We start from the raw sequence: 19,530 nt of genomic DNA on the forward strand, positions 1-19,530 counted from the left end.
AGAAACATTTCTGATTATTAGCAATGTAGAAATCAGTTACAGAAACTTTGATACAATACCATTTTACACAATTTTATTCAGCAAGGGAACATTAACTTGGTCAAAAGAGACAGGAAAGACATTTATAATGTTAAAAAATATTACTTTTTGACTTTCTATTATTTCAAAGAATACTGAAATATAAATGTGTATATATATTAAAAAATATATATATATATATATATATATATATTTTTTTTTTTTTTAAGCACAACTGTTTTCAGTTTAAATACAATTTGCTATAAACAGTCTTTATTTTATTCGATTACATTTCCATGTCTTTCCAGGTCTGGATATCACAATTTTAAAATTCTTTAATATTTCCAGTTTTTCTCCTTGGTTGTGGGAACACTGCATATCAAATCCTGCATAAAAACATAGCATCATATTTCACATATATTTCCAAAAGCCTGGCGATAACTCCGAAAACATTTTATGTCTGATTGAACGCTGTACACTACACCTTAGTGAGCTGCATCTAAGAAGCATTAGCAATGCGCAGCATGCTTCTAAAATGAGTCTGTCTCGAGCTGCATGCAGCACAGGCCAGGTCAACCATTAAAAAACAGAAACAATAGATGGTGCAGCAGCTATGACAGGGCCTCAGTGGGCTCTCATCATCACCTCGGATCTGAAGACACAGAACGGTTTCCCAGGGCAACAGTCCTCCTTCACTTTGTCATCCGCTTCAGAGGCGAACACAATGTCTATCTGATCCAACTGATGGAGGAGAGGGAAGGAGGGTCAGAGAAAGAATGACACCGGTTATCATTCAGCTATTGACTGAAACAACTAACAATGAGATCAGACCAAGAGTCAGCTAATAATAGTGCTTTCAGCACCGCAGCTCGCTTATTACAAAAGAAAAATGGCTAAAATGAGAGGGGAAAAAAGGAAACCTTTGCAATGCATTTTAGAGTAAAACACAATATTCAAATGAAAATAATCGGCTTGTTTTGAAGGTGTTGCTTTATTTTATTGACTTGCATTAATTATTAAATTACTGCAAGTAAAATTATTTGAATGATTTTTCTTTACAGTATTGTGCACTGATGAGTCATGTACAATAAGACTAGGGTCATTAATTAAGCCATACATAGTCAATTTAGATTTTCTTTAAGGGTTATGAAAGTTGTTTTCTGTCCTTTGGTTTTGTAGAACTGAACATTTAGTTTGCTTTTCTAGTAGTTATGTGCTATTACCTCAAGTGAATTAGTCAAATAAACGATGTTCTCCAGTAGGACAGCACACTCGTCAAACTCCAGCTCTAGATCAAGAACCCTGGGCCCGTTTTTCTCTAGGTTGTCCTGGAAACGGGACCAATTTAAATGCATATAAATGACACTTTCATTCTATAATATTGCAAGCAATTCAACTAACATTAAAAAAAAAACATGTATTTATTTATATAGTTTGCATTACTGAAATCCAGTCTTCAGTGTGGAAAAAAATCATTTGAAACCATTTGAATATGCTGATTTAGGGCTCAAGAAACATTTCTTATTATCATTCATTTTGAAAATAGTTGCGCTACTTAATATGTCTTATAGAAACTTTGAACTGTTATTTTTTTTCAGGAATGTGTACATATATTATTGGCATATATACACACAAAAGATTGTGTTCATTAACATTTAATAAAACCCAATTCTGATTTATTTGTCACATAAATAGAAGGTCTGAGTACATCGCATTGTGGAATACAATATTCCAAGTAAGTTGTAAATTGCATATTTTGAAAAAGATCACAGTATTCTGTGCATATAGCAAATTTGCATACTGTGCTTAATATACATAATGCAGAAATAGTATGGAAGTATGCTATTGTAGTGCTGGGCAATGATTAATCGGGATTAAATCGCATCCAAAAAAGTTTTTTGTTTATATAATATATGTGTGTGCGGTGTATATTTACGCGTGTGATATATATATATATATATATACACACACATACATACACACAGTACACACACACATATATTATGTACACAAAAACTTTTTATTTTGGATGTGATTACTCACAATTAATCGTTGCCCAGCACTATGCTATTGTGAACACAGCCTTTGTTGATGCTAGCCTTTGACCATGCTCTTAAATCTAAGACCCAGTTTTTACAAGATCGTATTGAAGGTCCAAACTCTTCTACCTTTATCATGGCTACAAAGGGCATCACTCTCTTCATGTATTTCTTCAGCTCCGGCATGGCACCCAGCTCCATGGCGATGACCTTATTGTCAGGTAGAGCTCCATTGTTGCTCTAGAAATGACAATGGGAAAGAATTGCTGTTTGATTGACAGCCTATCAAAACTTAACACTCCGAATTGAAAAATGACATTCCGAATAGTGCCAGAGAAATGTACCAATTGCTTTGTCATGAAAACTTTTCGTGTGATGAAAAATGATCAGCAATTGAATTTGGACTTTGTTAATTTGAACCTTTAATATCATAGTAATGTATCAAACGACAGGTGTATTTTACAGCATTAGTTGATAGAATGTTGCACTTAAAAAAAATAATAATAATAACAATATCAAAACGAAATTGGAATCAACAAATCGATTCATGAAATCTGTGTCAAGCCCTATTAAATATGTGAAGGTTGTCTCAGTTTGTACACGCTGATATGAGAGATGTGATTAGGGTGTTTATACCTTGTAATGTTTGCCCAGCAGAGAGAGGGCGCTGTGCTGCCACGGCGGGTGGGTCTTTGCAACGTAGATGGTGCAGTGTGTGGGCTTCGCTGGTGGTTTGTTGTCTCCCTTCTGTGATAGACAAAGGAAAGCAAAACTTAAAACTAGAAATAAGATGGTATAAGTGCAGTAACATTACAAAGTATTATTTTTAATGTAAATAATTCTATACATTAAACATTTGTTCTTTATAAAGTAAATGGGTTTATTTTAATTTAAAGGGGTTGTGATATATTAATGTATTCTTATTTATATATTATATAATTGTATATTGTTATTATCACTACTGCTGCTACATATGAAATCTTGACTGGACTGGAGAAAGCAAATGAAACTTTCATTCAAATTTTTAACTTTTATAAATGTAACTCTAGCCCTATTTATCCTTATTTTAGTTTTGTTACATAAGTTGGTATATAATATATATATTATAAATAATAATAATAATAATGTCTATTATTATTATTATTTTCCGATTTTATATTTTCTATTTTTATTATTTTATTTTGAAAATGTTCTCAAAATAAACTTAATATCTATGAATGTAACTGCTATTAACTATTTATTTACCATTTATAATTTTTACATAAATGTGTAGTCATATACCGTATTGGCCCGAATATAAGACGACCCCCCCTTTTTCCAGATGTACCTTTTGGAAAAAGGCTTTTTAAAAACCAAATCTTGTTTTTTCTCAGTAAAACACATTTTGTCTTCAATTATTTTCATATTGCATATTTTTCCGATTTTAATTTTTGTTTTGAAAGTGTGGTAAAAACTGGTCAAATGTACCTACAATCACATTTAAAAAATATACACTTTTTGATGTACCATTGAAAAAAAAAAACAGCCCATCTGAATTAGGACATTTAGGCTATCCATCTAATAGTAGCCTACCAAAATCTTATTAAAGGGGTCATATGATGCAATTTCAATTATAAACTTAATATCTATGAATGTAACTGCTATTAACTATTTATTTACAATTTATAATTTTTACATAAATGTGTAGTCATATACCGTATTGGCCCGATTATAAGACGACCCCCCTTTTTCCAGATGTTTTACGTTTTAAAGGGAGTTTGGTCCCATCAGGCTAACGCGACAGTCACGACTCATGCAGCTGGAAGGTTTTGTTTTGTTTTTACTCGCGATATTTACAACACGCATTACATTACGTATTTCATGGCACACTCGTTTTATTGCGTATTTGGCGCCACCTATTGTTGTGGGTGTATTATTGACATGTCAAAGTCTAGACCCTGAATATAAGATGACCGCGTTTTTTCAGATGTATTTCCAAGAGAAAAAACATTGTCTAATATCCGGGTCAATACGGTATTATTATTATTGCTATTATTATTACTACTACTACTATAGTAGTACTATAGTATAAAATATTTGAACTTATTTTATTTTAGAAAATACGTTTTTAAAAGTATACTTTAAATCTATAAATTGAACCCTAGCCTTACTTTAATATCCAGTTTTATATTCTTATTTTTATATCCAGTTACCACCAGTACAGTTTCCTTCACAGTCTAAAACCTTCTAAAACACATCAGCACAACAACTCCTTATTCAAAGCGACATCCATTACCACATGGTCCCAACAACAGGACTGAGAAAAGCCTCCCTCCTCGGAGCTTTGACTCATAACGCTTACATAAGCCTCAGCATAGGTAGAAACAGACTGTAGGGAAACCGTCCCATGTTAAAAGCGAGGGATAATGCACTACTCTTCTGTCAGGGGAGGTCTGGGACAGCGCTGGACTCACTCTACATGACAGCTGTCGACTTGCTTCATTCTTAATGTCAGTTATGTTTGGGTGGGGTTGGGCAGCATGCTGGACTGCTGGGGTCTGGAGGTGCGAGATCTCTGTCTAATAGCTCAATGTTACAAGGTTTTTATGAATAGTGCTACAAATTTCAAGTACAACCCCAACGTGTAGCTACCATAAAGTAACCTAACTGAAAATCTTCATAAATTACTCAAACTTTAATGTTGAGGTAGCAGGGTTGAGGTTTGGAACATCACATTTAACACTAGTTGCTATGCAACCATGCATTCAATCCAAGAAATTAGCTACTGACCTTTCCTGAGTGCAAAGTTTGGTGAATTCTCATCATAGAGATAAAAAGTTTGAACCATTAAAATGGTGTATTATCATATTATTATAAATATAGCGGCAAGCAGCAATTACAGGACCAAGCACAACAGTGCAGATATGCTGCGACTTGTGCACTATTTTAAAGAGTCACCAGAAATATGATTTTAGAATAAACGGTACAACAGAAATGGGCAAACATAGCCAATTTCGGCCACTAGGAGGTGCAGTCCCTAAATTTCAGAGGGACCCTAAAAACTGTTACACAACATGCCGACGACCGGACCATCCTTGAGCATCTGTCAGCCCAGTTTTTGCCGTTGACTTTACGGCTGATTCAACATGTTGAAATGTCGTCATCGCTGTCATGAGAGATTACTGTGATTGGCTTTTCGATGCGATGGCACTTGTCAATATGTCAATATGGCACTTTAGGGCTGGGCGATAAAACGATAATTATTGCTTAAAATATGTATGATATATATGTATAATATAAATATAAATGATATAAATATAGAAACAGCCGTACTCTGCTTGTATCCAAATCCTTTCCAAAAATAAGGAAACTTTGCTTCCTTTGCTCCTGTTAACAAATGTTGGTTTTCACGAGACTCATTGGCGCATGCGCAGCACTGACCTCATACCTCATCCGCCCAGAACTGCTTCCAGTGAGTTGTAAAATGTTATCACTGCATTTGTCTGAGAAAAATATGCTGTTGATTTATAGTTATTTTCAGCTTTCAGTGTACTCTCATTATAAAAGAACTTCATTAAATGTTTATTTAATTCTAACAAATACATTTTTGTTAAAAACTAACCATAATTAAAAATTATTTGTTTATAATATTTGCTCAGGAGAGACCTGGTTTTGTTTCCAAACAAAAGAAAATATATCGGTATCGGCATTGGTCAAAAGAAGTAGAAAAATATCGGCATATCGGATATCGGCAAAATCCAATATCGTGCATCCCTAGTTTACATTAATCTTGCGTCATATAAAAGCATTCTGAGCCGAGGTGAAATTACATTACTCAGCCAAACGCACAAGCGCTCTTCTTCATGAGCATTTGAGTGTGCGGATAAAAAGTAGATTAGAGCGCCATCTGCAGTTAAAATCTAAGCTCAGAATCGATTCCAGAGAGAATCGCGATGCATTCTGAAGTTCTCAGAATCAATCCACGAATCGATTCTGCATCGATTTATCGTCTCAGCCCTAGATGATGTATTTTTGTAGGCCAAAACCCAGAAACAAGTCAGCCTAAATCTTCCTTAAGACAAGGTTTTATTTTAAATTGGGTTTTTGGTCTGCCGATTAAATTTAGACATTTCTCAAAACTAGAAAATTAATTAAAAAGAATTAAAGTGTGGTCCATCCATACCTTGCCCTTGGCCGGTTGTGTGTAAGCTTTCAGGCGAAGACGGAGGTCATGGGCAGTGTCCATCAAATACTGTGAGGATCGAATCAAGATCTCATCCACTGGACCGGCTGTAGGCCAGCGAGCCTTCATTATAGAACCGCTCTGTATGGAGAGAAAATAAAGTGTTAACAGTGCAGCTCAGTTAAATATTTGTTTTTCTGTTTCTACTAAATAAATTTTTATTTATTTTTTAAATAAGGGATAATGTTTAGTCAGCCAGTTGCTATTAGCTGTTTAAAGGAATATAATCTTTGAGCATTGAAATTAAATTTTTAAAATTGAGTGGACAAAATGCAAGAATGGATATACCACGGATGCAATTCTAGTCTAAATAAAGCTTTTACTAAATACATTTACATTTATTCATTTAGCAGACACTTATCCAAAGCGACTTACAATTGGGGAATACATCAAGCGATTCATCTTAAAGAGGCAAATAGACACAGGAAGTGCTCGTCATACCAAGTTTCAAGCATTGTTCAAATAAGTACAAGCTAGACAGAAGAAAAGGAAATAACAGAAATGTTCCATATTTATTTTAAACATTCCTTATTTATATTCTGGAAAAAAAGAAATCCCCAAAAATAATGGTAATTAAAACTAGCTATTAAGGATATTTTTCTTACTATAATTAATTGAATGTCAAAAGTATGACATTGTTGCATGATTGTATCTGTTGCATACAGTTTAGGATTTGTGCCTTTGAAACAAACAACTGGAAAACCAAGGTGTACCATATGTGTGGAAAATGCTATTTACTGTAGTTCCTCAATAGTATGATTGGCTGTGAAATGTTATGGTTCACGAGTAAGCAGGCAATTCCTTAGTGGAAACCTGTCCTTCAGCGTAGAGGGGGTCTCACCTTCCCCAGCAGGGACCAGGTGTGTTCACACAGGTGGGGGCAGATGGGAGCCAGCAGGAGTGTTTGGTTCTCGATAAACTGGAACACAAGATCCCTGTGCATGCCCTCGATGGCCAACTCCCTGTATTTATCCTTGGCGGCCTTCAAAGAATCAAGAACTTGTTGTTATACATAGCCTCGCTGCCAAAGTTTACACTGCTGAAAATTTCCTGACATATCATGGAATGACATGCAGTACATGCGGTCTCTTGAAATAACGTGATGTGTTACTGTTCTTTTTAATTAAAGGTTATATGATGTGATTTCAAGTTTTTTCTTTGGAGTGTTACAAGCTGATTGTGCATAGATAAGATCCCTGAAGTTGCAAAGACTAAAGTCTCAAAACCAAAGAGATATTCTTTATCAAAGTTAAGACTCTGCCACGCCCCCCTAAAACGGCTCGTTCTAACACGCCCCCACATATCTACCTCACTATGTGGAAATATTTGCATAATGCCGCCCAAATGTTCACGCAAAGAAAGAAATGTTCGAGAGAGAGAGAGCGAGACACATCACAGTGGAGTCAGCTGTCTTAACCGTGGCTTGTGTACTGCAAACACATACCAGCTTCATCACTGTGTCTGTCACGCGACTCTGTTCCCCTTTTGGGCTCTGTCTTTACATTTATTTTGAAAGATGAAGCTCGCGATTATGGTAAGGGGCGTTACATTTCCGACGAGTGCTTGCGGTGTTCGGCCAATCACAATGCACTGGGTCAGCTGGCCAATCAGAGCAGACTGCGCTTGTCGGAAGGAGGGACTTTGTAGAAAATGGGGCATAGAGGACTTACAATAATGTACAGTATTTGAAAAATAATGTGTTTTTTGAACATTAAAGCATGTCAACATATTCTGTTACACCAAATACACAAAATAACGATCTTTACAAAAGCATCATATGACCCCTTTAAAGGCACAATGTCATTTTCGCCACTAGAGGGCGCGTATTCAAAATAAACAAAGAATCAAAGGCGTAGTTTGATGACGCCATGACTGAGTGTGGAATCATGGGAGTAGCCGTCTTCATCCCCACAGCCAATGCAATTCGACGGGACTCGGGCAGAAATCATGTTCATGGATGAGCTAATGATTTATTAACGTACTAGAATGAAGCAGGGTGAGGCTGAAAGCCGTCGAAGCTAAACGAGGCCACTGAACGAGCGTGACACACGGCTCGAAAGCAGCGGAGCTTTTATTATGCAACAATCGACCGCTTCCGCTCCTTCCGGTCGTGAGTATGTGGGGGGAAAAAAAAAAGGCAGCGCGGTTTTATCATACTAGATACATTTGAAATTTCTGTTATGATACTCGTCACCGGTCTATTAAAACGCACAACATATTAAAGCGTCTTTGGTGTTTCCATGTTTTCTACAAAACAAAACCGGAAATCGAGGGTGTATGACGTCATTGGCAGGCGACACAATGACTCTATAGACACGGTCCGTGTCACTAGTTAAAATTGCTTATTTCTCTGGATTTAAACATTCTTCGAACCATTTGGGATAATGTAAGTACACAAGTCAGCATAATATATAACACTGTTCTAGTGGTTTGTGGAAATTTTAATTAAAAAAATCTTACATATTGTGCCTTTAATATTACTAATGTAAATATAATCGCTCCATATGACTCCACCCCACAATTATTTAGCCAACGGATGTTGATGTGAAGGATGGTGAATTTAATTGTCTATGTGTTACCTGGAACTCAAAGAAACCGCTCTTCAATGCCTCTTTGTACATCATTCTCTCAAAGTGCTGCTCTGTTTTATTGATGCTGGAATTCATTTCACTGCAGACAGACATAGATAATCAGGTGGAAATAAATCAATAAATAAAAATAAAGACCCTTTTACAGATTAAAACCATGCCTTCATTTTGCAGTCAAAAATTCTAAACAGTTAGGAATGAATGAATCTTCTATATATACACACTACTGTTCCAAAAGTTTGTGGTTGGTAAGACTTTTTAAAAATGTTTTATAAGAAGCTCACCAAGGTTTTATTAATTTAATAAAAAAGTACAATAAAAACAGCTTTAAGAGCCGTTTTCTTTTTGATTATATTTTACAATGTAATTTATTTCAGTAATGGCAAAGTTGAATTTGCAGCATCATTACTCCAGTCTTTAGTGTCACATCATCCTTCAGAAATAATTCTAATATGCTGATTTGCTGCTCAAGAAACATTTATTATTATTACCATCAATGTTGAAAACAGTTGTGCTACTTAATATTTTATAGAAACCGATTTTTCAGGATTAAATGGAAAGTTCAAAAGAACAGCATTTATTTGAAACCTAAATCTTTTGTAAAATGATAAATGTCCTTACTTTTACTTTTGATTAATTTGTCATTCGGAATGAAATCATTATTTTTTTTCAGGAAAACAAATAATAAAATAATTTTACTGAACCCAAACCTTTGAATGGTAGTGTATCTATTCCCATTTTATTTTCTTTGTTAAGTAGATAAAATAAAGAAATAAAATAGTGCACTTCTATTGTTGTTATTATACCACAATATAATATATTCACTATACTACTGAATGGAAACAAGTGAATTTTACATGAATGCTTTTTTTTTTGTTTCACACTTCGTGTTACCTAATAAATACTCTGTCATTAAACGTGTCCACTGGTCCGGTCCTCAGGTTGTTCTGATTGGCGATCATCTCTTTCACCCATTCCACCCATGTAAAGAGACGCAATATTCCTGCATCTGCCATGGCCTCGACAAAGTTAGCATCTTCTACCGTATCCCCAGCATCAGCCAGAGTTAAACGCATACCTACGATACCGACAGACAGTCAAGGTTGGCAGGGGTTTATGGCATTCACATTCATAATTCTACATTACAGGTCACAGAAAAAAAAAGAAGACATATATCCTCTTTGAGGGGATCACAAAGTTAGACTTTACATGCATAGGTCTTAAACCTACTCCTGCTGCAGTAAGGACCACATGTAAAGTGTTTGGCCTTTAAATGACTTACCATCTGCTGAAAACTTGGCAATGGCTTGACTCAAAGTGAGAAAGTTGCCAGTGGATTTGGACATCTGGTGGGTGTATAAACATCTAATTAGACGACCATCCACAACATGCGTGTTCATAAATACAGAGGAACAAACTATTTTCTTAATTGAAATACCACAGAAAACAAACAAACAAAAAAAACTTGACATTTAGAAATGTTGCCTTGTCAACTAACTGAAATAAAATAAGTTTAAGCACTAAAATTACTAAAACAAAAATTAAAGGCAAAAAGAAATATTTAAAACAACAACAAAAGCGCATAACATTACTAAAACTTAAATTAAAACAAAAGCTGAAAAATAAATAAATGCTAGATAAAAATGTTAATAAATACTGTAATAGTATGGTAATTTATGGACTTCTTGTTAAAGAGATTTGTAAAGATATCCATCAAGCATTTCTCAGAAATGTGGTCCTCACAATTACACTGGAGCACAATTTATTGTACTGTAGCTAAGGTTAGAGCAAACTCGGCGTATGTCTTTCCCAACAAGAAAGACAGAAGAGGAATATCATCTCACCTTTTCAGAGTTTAGCAAAAGATGACCATTGGCACGTACTGCTTTTGGCCATTTGTCACTTTCATGAAAAAAATAATAAAATAGCAAAGAGCGTGAAAATGTGTAGCAATTAGGGATGCACGATATATCGGCCACCATATCGGTATCGGCAAAAATAAAGAATAATCGGTTATCGGTATCGGCCAAAATTTTCATATCGGTGCATCCCTAGTAGCAATGCAAATATCCATCAGGGTGACGAATTGAAATTAAACTGCTATATTACTACTAGAATATTACTTTCTCTTAATGTAAAAAAAAATTTAAATTAAGTAGTAAGAGTCGTGATGTAGGAATTACAACAGTGGGTGGAGGGGGTACTTTTAATTGTAATACATACATTTTTGTAATGTAAACTGCATTTTCTTGTAAATAAGTAAACTGCAGTGTACCTGTCATTGGGCCACATGGCTACATGATTGTAGAGGTAATAGGAGAGGTGGTTTGGCACCAGATCTTTCCCTGATACTCTGACATCTACAGGGTACCAGAACGCAAACTCCCTCCTGAGCTTCTGCAGCTTTTCCTTTGGGATGTCCGTCTTTGGGAAAGGTGCCGTTTTGAAGAAGATGTAATCCCACACCTCCCTCGTCATCTGCTCGGCTCTAATGGGAGGAAATGTGGTTTTCTGTATCACGTTTTTGTGGATTACCATTTTTATTCAAGTAACAATGAACATGTGTGGCAGTATATTCAGACATTTCCCATGTTATTTTTGTTCTCAATTTGATTCACAGTGAGTCTGACACATTTTACGTAAGCTTTATCTTTCAATTCTCACAATTTTTACTCAATTTGAGAGCATATTTTCCATGATATATTTGCTGGATTCTTTATCCGAACACTGTGGGGTTGTTAAATGCAAGCAGATATTAGGGTACATGTAAATTTGACTTTTATTACTTGTCAAATTCATTTTAAATTAAATATATTACCTATGTTATCTATGTTCTAAAAAGTTAAGAGACAAGGTCCATTTGTAAAATGTACTTTTTAATTATTTTACTATATAAAGTCCTGCAGTGATGGCGCACAAAAAAAATATGATTCTATGTACTTTTAAAAATTTTGAATATTAAATATAATCGGGCAGCAGAAAAAAGCTAGACATAGGCTATAAACAAACCTCACCGCAGTCGCATGACTTCAACGGCACCACCATTAAGCATTTTTTTTTTAACTAGAATAGTTTGCATGAGTGTGATTATTTACACAATGAGGTTGTAAAAGTGGAATATATGAGTTTTCCTCTTTGGTGTGATGCCGTTTAATGTCCCTGACAACCACAGTAGTCCCATTTAGCCACCTGCGATATTACTGGTGTATTTTATCATGTCATGTCAATAAAAAATACAACTATCTGGAGCTCATGTTTACCACAGATGTTATTTCAGGCATTTAATCAAAAACACATTAAAAAAAAATCTATTGACTTCAGAATGATGGATCCAGAAGTGTTAAAATGCTGATTTTTGGGTTTTGGCCTACAAAAATATGTCATCCCTGCAGCACTCTATTTAATCTTTAAAGTGATTCAGTGACTACCTGCCCCATGCTGGTGGTAAAAGGTCAAGTGTTAAGCTGAATAAATGGGGAAAATGGGTATGATCTACATATAATATAAAGAAGTAGGGGTGGGCAATATACCGGCAGACACGATTAACCAGCAGAAATTTGTCAACGATAGAGATTTTGGACTATTGTCTCTATATCGTGGTTATACGCTCATGTGACGTTGCTGTGCTACGTGGAACGTGGTCACGAAAACTTCTGAGTTTACACACGTTTTTAAGCATTGCGGTTTAAAAACAAGTGATTTTAAGCCGCTGAAATGCAATCAGCAGCAAAATGAGGTGCGTACATGTGAAAACGCTGCTCATAGAGTGCGGGAGTATGGAACAGAGTTATCTTTGCCACTTTATAGGCCTTGAATGGTTAAATACACACACTTGTTGCAAGAGAAAGGAAACGGCTGAGAAAGAAAACGCGTGTGTAACAGTATACTAGATCCGGGCAGCTCTTAAAGTGACAGCAGTCTAATATTCCTGCTGTCTGTCATTCATGTTAATCAAACAACAAAAGAGAGAAAATCTCTCACTGCTCTTGACTAAATCACTTTTGTAACTTTAATAAGAAGAAATATATATTTAACTTTGACAGTGAAGAATATGCAGTGTTTTTATTCATTTGATTATACAATGTAGCATTTCTTATTTGTTCTACTGTTGCTTATTTTTGTCCTATTTCTTGTAATTAGCTTATTATTTAATTGCTGACTGTTTACTTGTCTTCAGTGAGCTTGAGTTTTTTAATTTAGGCTAATATATATTTGTGTGTGTGTGTGTGTGTGTGTGTGTGTGTGTGTGTGTGTGTAATATTGACACTGGTGACAAGAATTATGAAATTTCTATGGTATCAAATTTTGATATCAAAGACCTTATTTTTAATCAAAAATAACTATAGTTATATATCATTACTGTCAAATGAAATTACTCACATCGTGACATAACATTTGGTCATTTGGCCCACCCCTATAAAGGACTCTAAAATCCAAACAATCATTTCAAAATCTTTTACGTTTACATTCTTACGTTTTTCCATCAATAACCTTTCCTCATTCTCCTGTTTAACTGATCTTCATCCGACAAAACCTTGCATTACTTAAATCTGGTAATTAGAACTGTCTTGTTTATTCTATAATTCACATGGTTTTGCATTTTTTAACTGTCCTACTTTTTCCGCAAAAGCAAATAATACCTGATTCCCAGTGGCGAGGGTCCTTGTCCGTTGAGGACCCCTCCCTGGAGGAGATGTGCCACGGTGTAGTAAGCCATATAGATTGTGGAGTCCGACAGGGACTCAATGAGCCATTGTTCATCCCATGGCAACCGGGTTCCTATGGGAACCAAACACATAAAAGAAGTCCAAAATCAAAGGTACTCTCTAAGGAATAGAATGAAAATTGCTGATGGTATCGCCGAGTGGTTTGGGGGCAAGGGAGGAGCGAGGAATAAGAGTATTACAAAAGAAATATAGATGGGCCTTGTCCTTACAAAACCACTTTGATTAAGATAAGCTTCACACAAAGGCGGCCATCTGAGGTGATTTCAAATGGATGTGTACAAAGATTAAAAAAAAATCTATTGACTTCAGAATGATGGATCCAGAAGTGTTAAAATGCTGATTTTTGGGTTTTGGCCTACAAAAATATGTCATCCCTGCAGCACTCTATTTAATCTTTAAAGTGATTCAGTGACTACCTGCCCCATGCTGGTGGTAAAAGGTCAAGTGTTAAGCTGAATAAATGGGGAAAATGGGTATGATCTACATATAATATAAAGAAGTAGGGGTGGGCAATATACCGGCAGACACGATTAACCAGCAGAAATTTGTCAACGATAGAGATTTTGGACTATTGTCTCTATATCGTGGTTATACGCTCATGTGACGTTGCTGTGCTACGTGGAACGTGGTCACCAAAACTTCTGAGTTTACACACGTTTTTAAGCATTGCGGTTTAAAATCAGCAGCAAAATGAGGTGCGCACATGTGAAAACGCTGCTCATAGAGTGCGGGAGTATGGAACAGAGTTATCTTTGCCACTTTATAGGCCTTGAATGGTTAAATACACACACTTGTTGCAAGAGAAAGCAAACGGCTGAGAAAGAAAACGCGTGTGTAACAGTATACTAGATCCGGGCAGCTCTTAAAGTGACAGCAGTCTAATATTCCTGCTGTCTGTCATTCATGTTAATCAAACAACAAAAGAGAGAAAATCTCTCACTGCTCTTGACTAAATCACTTTTGTAACTTTAATAAGAAGAAATATATATTTAACTTTGACAGTGAAGAATATGCAGTGTTTTTATTCATTTGATTATACAATGTAGCATTTCTTATTTGTTCTACTGTTGCTTATTTTTGTCCTATTTCTTGTAATTAGCTTATTATTTAATTGCTGACTGTTTACTTGTCTTCAGTGAGCTTGAGTTTTTTAATTTAGGCTAATATATATTTGTGTGTGTGTGTGTGTGTGTGTGTGTGTGTGTGTGTGTGTGTAATATTGACACTGGTGACAAGAATTATGAAATTTCTATGGTATCAAATTTTGATATCAAAGACCTTATTTTTAATCAAAAATAACTATAGTTATATATCATTACTGTCAAATGAAATTACTCACATCGTGACATAACATTTGGTCATTTGGCCCACCCCTATAAAGGACTCTAAAATCCAAACAATCATTTCAAAATCTTTTACGTTTACATTCTTACGTTTTTCCATCAATAACCTTTCCTCATTCTCCTGTTTAACTGATCTTCATCCGACAAAACCTTGCATTACTTAAATCTGGTAATTAGAACTGTCTTGTTTATTCTATAATTCACATGGTTTTGCATTTTTTAACTGTCCTACTTTTTCCGCAAAAGCAAATAATACCTGATTCCCAGTGGCGAGGGTCCTTGTCCGTTGAGGACCCCTCCCTGGAGGAGATGTGCCACGGTGTAGTAAGCCATATAGATTGTGGAGTCCGACAGGGACTCAATGAGCCATTGTTCATCCCATGGCAACCGGGTTCCTATGGGAACCAAACACATAAAAGAAGTCCAAAATCAAAGGTACTCTCTAAGGAATAGAATGAAAATTGCTGATGGTATCGCCGAGTGGTTTGGGGGCAAGGGAGGAGCGAGGAATAAGAGTATTACAAAAGACACACGTTTTTAAGCATTGCGGTTTAAAAACAAGTGATTTTAAGCCGCTGAAATGCAATCAGCAGCAAAATGAGGTGCGTACATGTGAAAACGCTGCTCATAGAGTGCGGGAGTATGGAACAGAGTTATCTTTGCCACTTTATAGGCCTTGAATGGTTAAATACACACACTTGTTGCAAGAGAAAGCAAACGGCTGAGAAAGAAAACGCGTGTGTAACAGTATACTAGATCCGGGCAGCTCTTAAAGTGACAGCAGTCTAATATTCCTGCTGTCTGTCATTCATGTTAATCAAACAACAAAAGAGAGAAAATCTCTCACTGCTCTTGACTAAATCACTTTTGTAACTTTAATAAGAAGAAATATATATTTAACTTTGACAGTGAAGAATATGCAGTGTTTTTATTCATTTGATTATACAATGTAGCATTTCTTATTTGTTCTACTGTTGCTTATTTTTGTCCTATTTCTTGTAATTAGCTTATTATTTAATTGCTGACTGTTTACTTGTCTTCAGTGAGCTTGAGTTTTTTAATTTAGGCTAATATATATTTGTGTGTGTGTGTGTGTGTGTGTGTGTGTGTGTGTGTGTGTGTAATATTGACACTGGTGACAAGAATTATGAAATTTCTATGGTATCAAATTTTGATATCAAAGACCTTATTTTTAATCAAAAATAACTATAGTTATATATCATTACTGTCAAATGAAATTACTCACATCGTGACATAACATTTGGTCATTTGGCCCACCCCTATAAAGGACTCTAAAATCCAAACAATCATTTCAAAATCTTTTACGTTTACATTCTTACGTTTTTCCATCAATAACCTTTCCTCATTCTCCTGTTTAACTGATCTTCATCCGACAAAACCTTGCATTACTTAAATCTGGTAATTAGAACTGTCTTGTTTATTCTATAATTCACATGGTTTTGCATTTTTTAACTGTCCTACTTTTTCCGCAAAAGCAAATAATACCTGATTCCCAGTGGCGAGGGTCCTTGTCCGTTGAGGACCCCTCCCTGGAGGAGATGTGCCACGGTGTAGTAAGCCATATAGATTGTGGAGTCCGACAGGGACTCAATGAGCCATTGTTCATCCCATGGCAACCGGGTTCCTATGGGAACCAAACACATAAAAGAAGTCCAAAATCAAAGGTACTCTCTAAGGAATAGAATGAAAATTGCTGATGGTATCGCCGAGTGGTTTGGGGGCAAGGGAGGAGCGAGGAATAAGAGTATTACAAAAGAAATATAGATGGGCCTTGTCCTTACAAAACCACTTTGATTAAGATAAGCTTCACACAAAGGCGGCCATCTGAGGTGATTTCAAATGGATGTGTACAAAGAAAACTTTGTGTAGTTTGCCTAACTATTACAAGCAATTTATTTCAAAAGAAAAATCCAACAGGCTGCAGGAAAAGCTGGCAACAAAGCTTGTTAACTACAGTGACACACAGATAAGCCGGTCTTACCTAGCCCATACGATCTGGAGCAGGCATGTTCCTGAAGCCAAGCCAATGTTGCTTCAAAGTTCTTCCTGGTTTCGTCACAGAACCTGAAGAGCAAAGCATACAGTCAGTATTCACGCATTCATATGGTCTCTCTAGCAATAACGGTGCCACACAGCAACTTGACAACTTCCACTGTAATCTCCCGATGCCACAAAGTGTGAGACTTACGTCTCAAGAGCCTCCAGGACGCCCGTAGCTTGCTTTTTCCATTCCTCATTGCCATAATCCAGATACCTGACAGATAGAGAGCCCAAGTCAAATCGATCAGGGATGCCTCAAGGCAAGTCACCACCACAACAAAAAAATGACTAAAATCCCACAAGATCACAGGGATAGGGCATGATTTAATTGAAGAGGGAGTGAATATACTACAAGACGGTAGTAGATGTTATCATGCGTTCGGAGATAAAATAGTATGTAGCATCTGTATGAGAGTGTTTTCTGCACTGACCATTGATCACACAATGCCACAACACACTCGTCTGCAGAGCGAGATAACACCTGCTTCTCCGGCTCCATGTAGATCATCGCCTCACCCTAACAAAATAAATACAATAGGGTTAGACTTTTTTTTGATACCTTATAAAAATTAGTAAAAAAGATTCGCAACTCATAATTAAATGTTCAATCATAAACCCTACAAAGCCTACTGTATCATATATATAATTCACAAACTTTTAAGGCCTCTAAATGATTAACAATCAAAAACCTACTTGCTTAGAGAGTAAAAGGGCTTTTAGTATAATTTTAAAAACATCCACCTTCAGGTTGTCTTTTTCAAATCATTAATGATTTTTATAAAGTGTATAAACAATGTAGAAAATCAATTTTATTGGTATAGCAATATTTTAAGATGAACATTTACCGGACTAAAGCAACTTAGGTTTACGTGATTATCCAAAGAAAACGGTTTAGAAAAACCATGCTAAAATATGAGATCAATAGATCAGGCTTTAGAGGAATGGTTATTTGTACGTTCATCTCCCAATCATTGCTGCATTGCATTATATGTTTTGCCCCCATATTAAAATCTAGAGCTTTGATTAAAAAAATAAATGAAAAAAAAACCTAAGCATTTAAATACCACCTTACAAAAATGTTATTGGGAGATTTAGAGTGACAACTAAAAATTGAGAAAACGGTTTTAACAATTTTTTCCTATATTAAATCATGTTTTCCTTAATTGGATATCGGTTTTGTAATACTGAACTGTAAATGGATTGCAAATCTATTTTTTTTTTTTTAAAAGTCTCGAAATTCTGTTAACATTTACTATTTATTTCACTAATAATCATCATTTATGTACTTATACTTCTGTGGAAAATAATTTGCTATGTCAAGTGATTGCAATGCTACAATCAGAATGTCATCTTATTTTTGGCCATATACACATCAACAACTGCACAAAATGTAATATTTCAGCTCAGTTTGGGGCCCTGAATAATACTGGGGCATTTATTGTTTTTTTCTTCCTTGAGTATGAGGCGGTGTTAATTTTGACAGCAAATTTTGATTTAGTTTTAGTCAGTCTTTTGACTTAAATGCCATTTAGTTTTAGTCATCCGAATTGTTTTTAGTTCTAGTCTACTAAATATCATAAGATTTCAGTCGACAAAATCTACAGTAAATTTAGTCGGCTAAAATCGAATGGGTTTAGTTACAGTGCATTTATTAAGCATTTCTCTCAAATTTCCAAACTCATTAGATATATGTTTGATATTAAGGTTTTATCATGATAGACGATTTAACTGCGGTGACACACAACAAGCCTTTATGTTAAAATTAAATAAAACCACTTCTCATAAAGAACAAGAACATGGTCTTCTTTTTAAATGAAATACCAATTATATAACAATGGTTATATAAGCTAATTATGCATTCTCCGTTTTTTTTTCTTTCTCTGGACTTCTTTTTAATGGTTAAATTACATTTTATTAATCAAAAGCATGTCTAATTCATTCAAATCATGAAACTTAAACAATTTAACATCAATTTATTAAAAGTTGAACAAATATTACATTTAGGGCCCTATGAAATGTTTTATTTGTCCAACCTTATGTTTTATTGTAACCAAATTCAGTTTTAGCATGTCTAATTATTTGAAAGCATAAAACAAGTTTAATTTATTCTTACAATAGCCTTATGATTTTTTTGCTCAGAAATTCTGTGTTGTGTATTTACATTTTTTTTAAGGCATAAAACATTCATTTAATCTATCTTTTAAGTAATGAAAATTAAACAAATTTTATTTTTTGGAAAAGAAAGGTCATTTAATATTACAATTAAAACATTGAAGAAATATTGAATGCTTATTCCTTAAAAATAAGGTTTTAATAATTTTAGTAGTAGTAGTAGCAGCCTGTTACGTACATTCTACTCAACAATAGTAATATATTTCTGCCAATGCCCTCAAGTTAAACCGAACTTTTATTTTGACGGGTTGCCGTGAATACCTTTTAGATTTCTGTGTGTGTATGGCATGATGATGGTTTTACTGAAATGAAACAGTCAAATGCTGATGAAGTGACTCTCAGAGCAGTTCTGGAGATGTT

General features: G+C 35.2%; 1 protein-coding gene across 1 annotated transcript in view; it reads right to left on the bottom strand.

The window, feature by feature from the left end:
* Positions 1-19,530, bottom strand: part of lars1 (leucyl-tRNA synthetase 1) — a 30,661-nt gene that overhangs the window by 1,618 nt on the left and 9,513 nt on the right. The window contains exons 16-30 of the mRNA XM_016267587.1: positions 17,430-17,515; positions 17,147-17,212; positions 16,940-17,022; positions 16,444-16,582; positions 11,143-11,355; positions 10,712-10,769; positions 10,150-10,213; positions 9,762-9,945; positions 8,859-8,949; positions 7,121-7,261; positions 6,220-6,360; positions 2,694-2,804; positions 2,187-2,297; positions 1,242-1,346; positions 664-759 (exon numbers count right to left, since the gene is read on the bottom strand). Of these exons, the coding sequence (XP_016123073.1) occupies positions 664-759; positions 1,242-1,346; positions 2,187-2,297; positions 2,694-2,804; positions 6,220-6,360; positions 7,121-7,261; positions 8,859-8,949; positions 9,762-9,945; positions 10,150-10,213; positions 10,712-10,769; positions 11,143-11,355; positions 16,444-16,582; positions 16,940-17,022; positions 17,147-17,212; positions 17,430-17,515 (1,689 nt within the window). The remainder of the gene's footprint in view (positions 1-663; positions 760-1,241; positions 1,347-2,186; positions 2,298-2,693; positions 2,805-6,219; positions 6,361-7,120; positions 7,262-8,858; positions 8,950-9,761; positions 9,946-10,149; positions 10,214-10,711; positions 10,770-11,142; positions 11,356-16,443; positions 16,583-16,939; positions 17,023-17,146; positions 17,213-17,429; positions 17,516-19,530) is intronic.

The sequence above is a fragment of the Sinocyclocheilus grahami genome, unplaced genomic scaffold (assembly GCF_001515645.1).
Source record: "Sinocyclocheilus grahami isolate Dianchi unplaced genomic scaffold, SAMN03320097.WGS_v1.1 scaffold39.1, whole genome shotgun sequence".
Classification (NCBI taxonomy): Eukaryota; Metazoa; Chordata; class Actinopteri; order Cypriniformes; family Cyprinidae; genus Sinocyclocheilus; species Sinocyclocheilus grahami.